Genomic DNA, 11,110 nt, shown 5'->3' with positions numbered 1-11,110 from the left:
AAAGTGTGATGGAAAGAGAAAGCAGAGTGAGAGTTCTCATTATTCTGCTGCTTCTCCCCTACAATCCAATCACTGGCTGGGAAAAAGGAATTGTATGTATTACTATTCCCTTCTCTGCTGCCAGACTGGGCTGGGCTGTGTGGTGGAGTTGTGGACAGAATTACAGATGGTTTGGGAGGTAACACAGACTCTGTGTATGTATTTAATCTATTTAACTGTTTGTCTGAAGTTCAGCTTTATTTTTAGTGCAGTGTAACTACATAGTGTATAAGCACAATTTCCTTATTTTCTCATTGTTTCTTACTTGTATTTCTCTTCTTTTTAAGTCCCTGGAAGTACGGCTGCAGTGCGAAATTGAGGAAATCATTACCCCCGACCCAGACAGTGTGCTTCCTTTCCCTGAACCCACATCTCAACCTTTGTCTATGAAGAGCAGGATGCTGGCTGGCAGTGCCAACACCGTCATTAGTGAGGGACCCATAAAGGACAGTATACCATGCTTAAGGTAAGAGTGACTCCTGCAACCATTCGGAAACTCCTCTTCATTTCTGCTTTGCCTTTAAATCCCTTCACAGTACTTACCTTTCTGACCTGATAGAAAAATACCCCCTAGCCGCTCTCCTCCCTCCTCCAATGAACTCCTAATGGCTTCCTCACTCATAACCTCATCACACGCACAGCTCCAAGACTTTTTCTGAGCTGCCCCGACTCTCTGGAATGGTCTCCTCGTCCTGTTCGGCTTGCTCCTACTTTCTGCTCATTTGAAAGAGCACTCAAAACCCAACGCTTCAACCTCACCTACCCATCTTTTTCTGTCTTCTAAACCCTCACCTTTGTGTGATACTTCCCCCACCTCCTAGATTGTAAGCTCTTTGGGGCTGGGATCTCTCTCGCCCTCCTGTGTATCTGTCTGTTATTTGCAACCCCTATTTATTGTACAGCGCTGAGTAATATGTTGGCTCTATATAATTCCTTTTTAATATTATTAATCCAATCCCCTGCTGTAGCTGACTCTTAACTAATCTTTTGAATTACAATAACCTGAATAACACCTTGAAAAATGACAGAAAAAACTTCATAGGACTGATCCTCATCTTTCTCTACTTTACACACATCAATAAATCTCTCCTCCAGTCTGCCAGACGTTCATGAAAGGATAGGGAGCTTACAGACATTACAAACACTTAAAAAAAATATTACCAATGCTGTATGATTGGATTGAATATTTTGAATAGAAGTATATAATGAAAATTGATGACCCTCCTGCAATTCAGACACAAAGGAAAATGACAGCCTGCAAACCATGAATCCATGTCAAGCGTAAAACATTATCGGTCCCAGGTGAAGTACGGTGATGCCAGAACAGATACACTGTACAGTTATGCTCCACTTGGGGACAAAAACTATCTGAGTTTTGTGATCACCTTGGCTCACCAAGGGACCAACAAAGTTTTGAGCGTGACACGGATTCATGGTGTATGCTCTGTTGTTTTCTTTTGTGTGGGGAACTAATGGGCCCTGTTGGCTAGCTGTCTACTGCGGACTGTAGAGCAATTCAGCTGTTTTGTCGCCACTCTTAAATTCAGTTTGGAATCCCACAGGTCTCTTTTTGAAATAATAAAAGCTTAGCAGGAGCATCAACACTGAACAACTGAATGGGTATGTTAAAGCTCTTGCTGTGGGTGTATTGTTTTAACCACCTGAGCGTTACACTGAGGTCTAGATTTCTGTACCAAAAGTGATCCACTGTTTTTCATGAAATTTTTTTTTTAAATTGTAGACGTATATAATGAAAATTGATGACCCTCCTGCAATTCAGACACAAAGGAAAATGACAGCCTGCAAACCATGAATCCATGTCAAGCGTAAAACATTATTGGTCCCAGGTGAAGTACAGTGATGTCAGAACAGATACACTGTACAGTTATGCTCCACATGGGGACAAAAACTATCTGAGTTTCGTGATCACCTTGGCTCACAAAGGGACCAACAAAGTTTTGAGCGTGACACGGATTCATGGTGTATGCTCTGTTGTTTTCCTTTGTGTGGGGAACTAATGGGCCCTGTTGGCTAGCTGCATAGCCGTGCGGACTGTAGAGCAATTCAGCTGTTTTGTCGCCACTCTTAAATTCAGTTTGGAATCCTACAGGTCTCTTTTTGAAATATTAAAAGCGTAGCAAGAGCATCAACACTGAACAGCTGAATGCATTATATCACAAGACTTCTTTGAGAGGGTATGTTAAAGCTCTTGCTGTGGGTGTATTGTTTTAAAATATATGTGTAAGTGTTAAAATGTATAGCAAACTATTTATACTTACAAATACATGCAGGCTGCTGTGTCCCTTTACTCCAGACTTAGCCCAGGCAGTTTCCTTAAAAACTGAATCTTATGTTTGGGGTAATGAATTGAATGTACTAGATCAGACTGTGGAGTTAGCAGGCAGCTAGATAGTAGACAGTATAGGTAATATACGTTCCATTCTGTTTGTAAACTTGCAAATAAAAGCAACACATTTTAAATAATAATAAGACAAAAGCCTGTATGTTTTAAAATATAAAATAAGAGAAATAAAAAAAGAATAAGAATACAAAAATAAAGCATGTATAAATGCATGCATTATACTGTGCCCCTCTACTTTCTTGCACACCTGGGCAGTAACGAGTTAATATTAGTACAGTTTGCTGCCATAGTTCGGTGCACTGATGTGGAATCACAACGCTCCCATTTTTATAAAGCCTTGAGATCTCCTTTGCTCAGATTACAGTGATTACCCGAGCGCGCACACGCTATACCGCCATGCAGCAGAGTGGCCTAATAACCACATCACACTGGCAGCAAGCAAGCCTTGAAAGCTGTAATTTAATAGCAATTACAGTATTATTTGCAGCGCTTTGCTTACAAAAGACTTAGCGTATTCATAATTAACTGTGTTTCAGCATTCCTCAATTTGTTGAAACAACAACTCATTTTGTCTAATTCTAGGTTAGTGAGAGGATTTTGTGTTCATTTTTCTGCATAGGTCTGCCCGCTCTCTGATTATTCGAGGAAAACATAGCTCGGCTAATGATGTACTCGAGCTAACGAAAGGCCAGAAATTCTTTTGTGATGGATTAGCCCTGCTGGACATATTTGTGGTATTACACTCCGGGCAGCTAAAAATAAAATCACAGTGTGATTTAAACAGATTGATGTTGCTCCTTCCAATGATCCGTATGATAAATAGTTTATTCAGAAAAGGGTAGCTAATTTATATTGCCTCACAGGAGATTTCTGATTCACCATCAAATACTCCGATTTAACTGACTTCTGACTATTCGACACTTGAAGAGAGTTTTCATAAAGCAGTCTTTCTCAGCCTTCAACATAGGGGAAACCCTTGAAATAACATTCAGGTCTTCGGGGACCCCTTCTATAATTACTATATACACAGATCACAGTATATTAGTGTGGTAGTCATTGGGAAGATATCATCTTACATTGCTGGTAATTGGGAAAAATGTCACCCTTACAGATAGTCAAAAAGACCATTGGTGTCACCTAAACTGACCTAAGAGGTACAAAATGCTCATTGCTCAACCCCCAGCAACCTCTGGAGGAACCCTATGGTTTTATGGATCCCTGGTTGAGAAACACTGTCCTAAATGGTTTGGATATTATCATTTCAGAAATTATCATTTTTATTTATATTAGTGGGATAAGTCATCATGTGACCTCTTTTTAGGTAGTTGGAGAAGCAATGGTGTTTGACTTTCTGGATGCCCGTCTATCCTCCAGTTCTCCTATTGCATTTCCTATATGCTTTCCATATCCTGTGTGCCTTTGTTTGTGTTTTTCCACTGCATAGAATTAAGGTTTAAATTATATGGAATATAAATGTACCTGCACCAGGATATTGTATGTGGAAGCAACAGAGGCCAATCTGTCTGTATCATTACCTTTGATAGATTTATGTAGCTTGCTGCTTTCAGCAAACATTCATAACTATTTCAGGTAATCAGAGGGTTCATGGGGTTTGCCGGGGTTCATGGGAAGAAGGGCAAAGATCCAGACATGAAACAAACCCTTTTACCCCTGAAGTAAATACAATTGAATACATGATAAACTAAGGAATCATCCCCTTTTTTCCATGAATGAACTTTAAAGCTTGAGTGTGAATCATTTCTTAGCGCTATCTCATTAAGCATTTTAACAATCATCAACCTGTGAAAATGTCACCGTTATGCTAATTTCTGTATGTGCAGCCAGATTTGATCTAATTTAGAATGTAGAATGAATATTACTATATAGTGCATACACTGTGACCTATCCCATTAATAAAAAATCAGGCTGGAGATTGTAGCTGATGAAGCCCCACTTAGCTGAGCAGAGATAACTATCTGATGAATGATCTCCCTGATCTCCCTCTCCATCACCAAGTCCATGAAAAGCATATACCTTTTTTTCTTTTTAAATGAACCCCTAAAGGTTACATAAATTAGTTGCAGAGAATAAGCAAGGGGGAGAAAAGCTTTCTTAAATTAAAATTTCCACATAGCCATACCAAGTTAGGTAGGAGCTGGTGGAGGAAATTCTTTAATTGCCAATCGGGTAAGTAGCTGAGAACACCTCATGTAGCCAATCAGGAAGTGAGCTGAAAGAGAGAACTTCTCACATAACCAATCAGGAAAGGAGCTGAACGAAAGTACTTCTCACATAACCAATCAGGAAAGAAGCTGAATGAGAGAACTCTTCACATAGCCAATCAGGAAAGGAGCTGAAGGAGAGAACTCTTCACATAACCAATCAGGGAAGGATCTGAAAGGGAGAACTCCAACATTCTACAAAAGCATTTGTTTGCCCAAAATAAATATAGATCACTTTTATTTAAAATTCCTAATAATACCTTTCTAATAATGAATAAATGCAAATCTATGAAACAAAGCCATCCAGACAGGTTAACGTTTGGAGCATGCAGGTTCGGTTATGCCCAAGTCAAGAGTGAAGGATTTTGTTTCTTAAAGCAAACCTATACACATACTGCTGTGTATGACGCAATATTCATAGCTTTCTATGCTCAGCATCAATATTTATTGGAAAAAGCTCTATACTTCTGAGTATGGAGGAGCATGTGATTCAATCCATATGACATTACTGGGCCAATAAACTGGCATAGGATTAGTCCATAGCAAGCATAGTTTATACAAAAACTTTCCTTTCACTGATGGTGGCTATATGAAATGGTAGAAAATCAAAAGTCAGGTGCATATATTCTGACAGAGGGAACTAAGCTAATGTGCCATAGTACTGAATTGATTAAAAAAAGAATGCATAGGTTTGCTTAGTCCTGTGATATGTGAACTTTTTTACTTGCATGGGAGTCACAACCCTGACTTACGTTGGACCTGACTTACAAAAGACCTGTTTTGATGGGGTTTGGTCTTTTGACCTGACTTCAGGACACATCTAAGTTTATTCAGAAAGAATTAGCATGTGCATTGGCTGTTCTTTTTACCTTTTTATGACCTTTTTCCTCTTTGAGCTGATTTTGCATTGCTCTAGACTTGAAATAAAATCAGGGTGGCTTATTCTTAATATTTCATGCCAATATTCCAATTACATTGTCTTAGTTCTCTGCTGTATGAGGTTGCCCTATGCTCCCATATACTGTAAAGCTGCGTACACACTTGCAATTTTTGTCGTTGGAAAGGATCTTTCACGATCCTTTCCAACGACAAGGGACTGCACGATGCATGAACGGTGCTGTACATACAGCACCGTTCATGCTCTATGGAGAGGGGAGGGGGAGAGCGACGGAGCGGCCCCCTGCTGCGCGCCCCCCCCTTCCCTTTCATTAGGATCGGTTGTTGTCCATCGTCCGTGGATCCGGCAGGCCGATTATCGGGCGATAAAAATCTGACGTGTGTACGCAGCTTTACTCCATAAGCGCTGGTGAATGCTGTATATCCATAAAACCTTGTCTCCTTTGTTTCAATGTAATATAACATGAGTGATAATTATTTTCTTCTTTCTGCTTAGTGTGAAGAGCCGGCCAGTCAGGATGCCCCCGGGATACCAGGCGGATCTTGTAGTCCAGCTTGTGTGGGTGGACGGAGAACCTCCGCAACAGATCACCAGTCTAGCAGTGAGCTCTGCCTATGGAATGTGAGTACCAAAACTGTATTGGGTCATGGAGTAATCCTTATTTACCCCTCTCTCCACCGCCATTCAATAATTTAAGTTATTAACATTGAACACCAATATAGTCCCTCTTCTCTCTCCCTCTATCAGGATGCTCCTAAGCACACAAGCATTGTTCATTCTTCTTTTTCTTCTCCCAACAGACAGAAATATGTTTTCTTATTATAGCTAGAACCTTATTATACGGTTATTTTTCTTCTTCTTTTTCTTTTCACATGAGAACATATAAAGACCAGGCAGAGGTTGCATGTAATCCCTAATCCAAAACAATTACAGTGTTTGGCTTGACATACACCTATATTGTTTTCAGTTGTAATTTGTATTTTTCTAAAGAGGCTGTTTAAATACAGTTTTAGTTTCAATCTCAACATTCTGGCACTAAGCAGAAATTAGTCTTTCCTATAAGTAGAAAAATGTTTAGGATTTCAGGATGGTTTTCTGTATCCAGAATAGTTAATAACATCTCTGGTCTCCCATATAAACAGTTTTCACACAACACATTTAGGTGCATGCTTACTCTCATGTGTTGAATGAAGCATGTCAAGCAAGGACATTGCAATATCTGATTAGAAGTGAGATGAGGTGGTAAGTAAGAGCCTTTAGCCAGAATAACTCATACTGGTATGCAGTAATAATTATGTGGCATTTGTGACAAGTCAATAATAAGTCTGGGATGTATAAAAAAAGGTTGTTATCACTACCTAAGGCAATGTATACCAGAGATGTCAACCTGGAAAAAAAAAGTAGTATGATAAGGAATGTTGATTGCAAAGCTGTTATCGTCTGCAGTTATATTCCGCAGTACCATTGTCACTTCGGTGACAGGGGAGCCCTAATTGGATGTTGTAGTTTATATAAAATAAGGGACAAAAGTAGACTAGTTTACATGGGCAGCTCTAGCAGCTGACAAAGCAGGCAACCACCATGAGTGAGTGGTATAAATGTTTAAATTGTGTGATTAGGAAGCATCACCACTCACCATCTCTATTTCTTCCATAGCTTGTGGTATTGCAGCTGGACCATTCAGCTACCAATACAAGGGTGTGCAATGGAAATAATTGTTTTTTAAATAGTCAAATCTCAATCTGCTAATCACTGTTAGGTGGTACAGATCAACTCTTGCTAACTCAGCAAATTTGTGCTTGTTTTAGAATTGCCTTTGGAAACTGTAACGGATTGGCTGTAATAGATTACATTCAGAAAACCATCCTGCTCAGCATGGGGACAGTCGATTTATATGGGACAAATGATCCTTACCAGCGCCAGCCACGTTCTCCACGGAAGAGTAAGCAGTTCAATGCAGGTACGTGAAATAACAGGTGTGACTCTCTGTCCAGCATGTGACTGCATGAGGATTTTGTGCTGCTCACTGATTGGTCACCAGCTGTGCCCAGTGACTTTGTGATCAGGTTTGTGAAGGATTGTGTTGGTATTGTATCTGGTGATTCTATGTAATGCAGAGCATATATTAATCTACTGATATGTAGTAAACTCAGCTTTAGCATCCATGGGACTGCTGAAATGCCGCTCGTGGAATATGTATCTGATTACACAATATAGAGGTTATATGAACAAAGCATCCATTAACACTTTATGCACAACAAGCAATCCTATTTTTCCTTTTAGTTATCAACAACTTTGTGGTAAGGATGCCTATATGACTTATTAGAAGTTAGCCAGGTTGTTGTTAAAGAACATTTGATAGATATGATTATACAAATCGTATGCCTGACAGCTTTATTGTCATTAGCTCACCATTGTTTAGAGGGAACAAACACATCCTAATGCTGAACTCTGGGCAGATATAAAACAAATTAGTGCATCTTAAATCATTGAAGCTCACTATTGTTTAGAAGGAGCAACCTTATACAAAAGCTGAACTCTGGGTTGATATAAAGGACACAAATTAGTACATCTCTATTTATTAATACATTATGAAATATATAACCTAGATATACCCTGTATAGGTAGTTGAATCTGATTTGGTATTAGCCTCTTGCAGTGCCTGTAGATCAGAGCAGAGGAAAAAAACAGAACAAGGAGCGGATCAGTTCAAGAAGCATGCTGATAGATGGAGAGTATAGCATGACAGAGAAATGAGTTTGTCATTGTGCTGCTTCTCCTCTTTTTAAACTCCAACTAGACAAAGGTGAGGGTAAAGGTATTTTTAAAGCGGAACCAAACCCACGATACACACCTGTCCCTGTTCTGTAGCAGGGCACTGCCATCTTCAACTTTCTTCTCTTCCTGGAGAGGAACTTTGACTTTTTTTGCACAAGGGACTTCACATTACCCTTTCTGCAATAATGATCAGCCTGATTGTGAATTTTCAAAAGTGAAACTTTAGTTCACTTTAAATCGGGTTCATTTTCACCAGTGTTAAATCTAAAAGAGGTTTTCCTGTTAACGTTACCTAGTTAGCAATCTGGGTTTCTGAAGCTGGGATAAGCTTCTCCCATTGAAATTAATTAATCAGGAGGCAGCTAGAATAATTAGCTGTCTGTACACCTCTATAAGTTTATTGTGAGCCAGGTGGAGCTGTGCTATGTCTCTTCCTGACACCCCCACTCCATTGATAACTGTAATACTGTATGTAAAAAAGGATAAATTGCTGCTACATTTTTAATTACTCCTCCAAACATGCCTGAGAGTGAGAACCACAAGAACCTTATAAATAGTAGCAGACCAAAGAGAAGAACAATATTGATATTATGTGAATGGCTATAAACGAAAATAAATGCGTTTCAATAGCTGTTTTCCCTATGAAAACATTTGTATTTCTGTTGATCTAGTCCTGGGATTTACACAGCTCCCCCACCCAGCTCATTATTGTAAAGTAGACAAAAAAAGTAGAAAAGCAGACCTGATTTGGCTTTGTGCAGTGAAGTGTTACCTACAGGTCTTGTCCCTTCTCCAGCTTGTGATTGGACAGACTTACAAGCAACCAATCAACTTGATTCTTGTTAGCACAGAACAGTGGCTCCTTTTGCTGTGTCTCCTTTTCACATTCTAAGCTCTGCTGTACAGGGGGTGGCAAGAGGCTAGTATGATGTTAAATTTAATTAAAGCTTGCATTTATACGTTAATTTATTGATTTCATAATCAATACAGAGATGCACCAATCTAGGTCTTTTATATCTGCTCAGATTTATTCTGATCCAATATATACTAAAAATACATTATAGTTTCCCAATAAACAGTTAGTGGAGCACAGATAAAACCACCCGTAAGTATTAAGTATGGCCATCATGAGATTGTGCCGGTATTTGTTTATATCTCCTTGTAAACAGATAAATGCCTCTTGTTAATCTGTGTTGATCCAGGAAGAGTCATATCCTGCAGCACAGAGAAGGCTCAGGCTTCCTCCGGCAGAATAGGCCATGAATCTCTCAGCTGTTCTGGGTTTCTGTTAATCGGACTCTCGGGTCTTTCTGCTCTCAGCTTTGAGCCATCTTCCTGACATGCGAACAGAAAGCCCCATAGCACATGAATCTTATCACGTCAGTGGTGCCTGGCTGCCCTCTTACATCTGTTCATGGCCTTGAAAATGAAAAAAAAAAACAGAATAAGAAAACAAAAAAAAACAGAATAAGGATAAATCAGTCCATCAGGGTTTTGTACTTCTGTGATTTCCATTCAGATCAGCTACATGTAATGGACAGAAAAGGCTGCAGGACACGAGATTCTGTGCAGGCTGATTAGATCTGTCTAGGAAAATGCTGCTTTAATTAGATGTCAGGAAACATAGCCCCGATAATATAGAGCATTTCAGGAAGCCAGCATCATGCTGACCAGATCTGTACAATTGTGTTTATTTTGCTTCTCTTTACAGTAAGCAGACACTGGATTAAATTATTTGGTTCTGGTAACAGTGGCCAGTACAGGAACCCAGAATAGAAGTGAAGGTTTGAATCTCGGTCAGGGCACTATCTGCATGGAGTTTGTAGGTTCTTCCCATATTTGCAGGGGTTTCCTTCGGGTACTCCGGTTTCCTCCCACATTCCAAAAACATGCAGTTATGTTAACTGGCTTCCCACAAAAAATTGACCTTGGACTGTATTAAAGACATATGACTATGGTAGTGATATTAGATTGTGAGCTTTATGTAATGTGTTGGCATTTTATCTATAAATACTGTGTAATAATAATAATAATTATATTGCCTTGTATAGTGTTGGCCACAAATAATGGCGGCACAGTGCCTAACACTCCAACCTTGAAGGATAAAGGTCCAAGGTTTAAATATTGGTCAATAGACTATCTATAAGCAGTTTGTATGTTATTCCTGTGTTTGTTTGGGTTTCCTCCCCCAGCCCAACAACCAACTGGTAGGTTATTTGGCCTCCCCCTAAAATCATTGACCTTAGGTTATGTACACGCTAGATAATTGTTACCCAGGGCAAATGATCCTGATCATATGGGGGTAAAAATCTGGGGTTTGTACAGCAGTCCCCAAATTTGTTAACAGATCTGTTGAGGAGGAACAAGCATGGTGCCACTCAATCATCCTCTAATTCCCAATAGATTAGAAAAGCACTCAACAGAGCTCAATCATTCTCCTGTCGCTAGAAACGATCAAGAAATATTGTTTCCAGCAACAGAAATCTAACAATTGTGCATGGCCTTAGTCTATAGAAGGATTATTAGACTGTGAGCTCCTCTGAGAAACAGTAAATACCATAAGTGTAAGGTCTGCAAAAAGATATCAGCACTAAATACATAATAATAATAATAATAATAATAATGGCACAGGTGAATTGTTGGGTCTTCACTACATTGACCCAGCCCTCTCTGGAAGAGGTTTATACCTCAATCCTAGGAAATATTGGGAAAACCTAAAGGAAAGCAGTATCTGCAGACATTAATTTCAGACAAGCATACAGCAACAGTATCAGCGAAAAGCTTTTATCATTAAAAATATCCAGTCAGTAA

The 11,110-nt window shown here is 39.4% G+C and overlaps 1 protein-coding gene across 1 annotated transcript in view; it reads left to right on the top strand.

Moving 5' to 3' along the window:
- STXBP5L (syntaxin binding protein 5L) overlaps positions 1-11,110 on the top strand; it is a 176,529-nt gene that overhangs the window by 123,261 nt on the left and 42,158 nt on the right. The window contains exons 16-18 of the mRNA XM_072422851.1: positions 327-505; positions 6,017-6,142; positions 7,330-7,481. Coding sequence (XP_072278952.1) covers positions 327-505; positions 6,017-6,142; positions 7,330-7,481 — 457 coding nt within the window. The remainder of the gene's footprint in view (positions 1-326; positions 506-6,016; positions 6,143-7,329; positions 7,482-11,110) is intronic.

This window comes from Pyxicephalus adspersus, chromosome 1 (genome assembly GCF_032062135.1).
Source record: "Pyxicephalus adspersus chromosome 1, UCB_Pads_2.0, whole genome shotgun sequence".
NCBI classification, from domain to species: Eukaryota; Metazoa; Chordata; class Amphibia; order Anura; family Pyxicephalidae; genus Pyxicephalus; species Pyxicephalus adspersus.
Note: the sequence above shows the minus strand (reverse complement) of the source record. Positions and strands in the feature narration are given on the sequence as shown.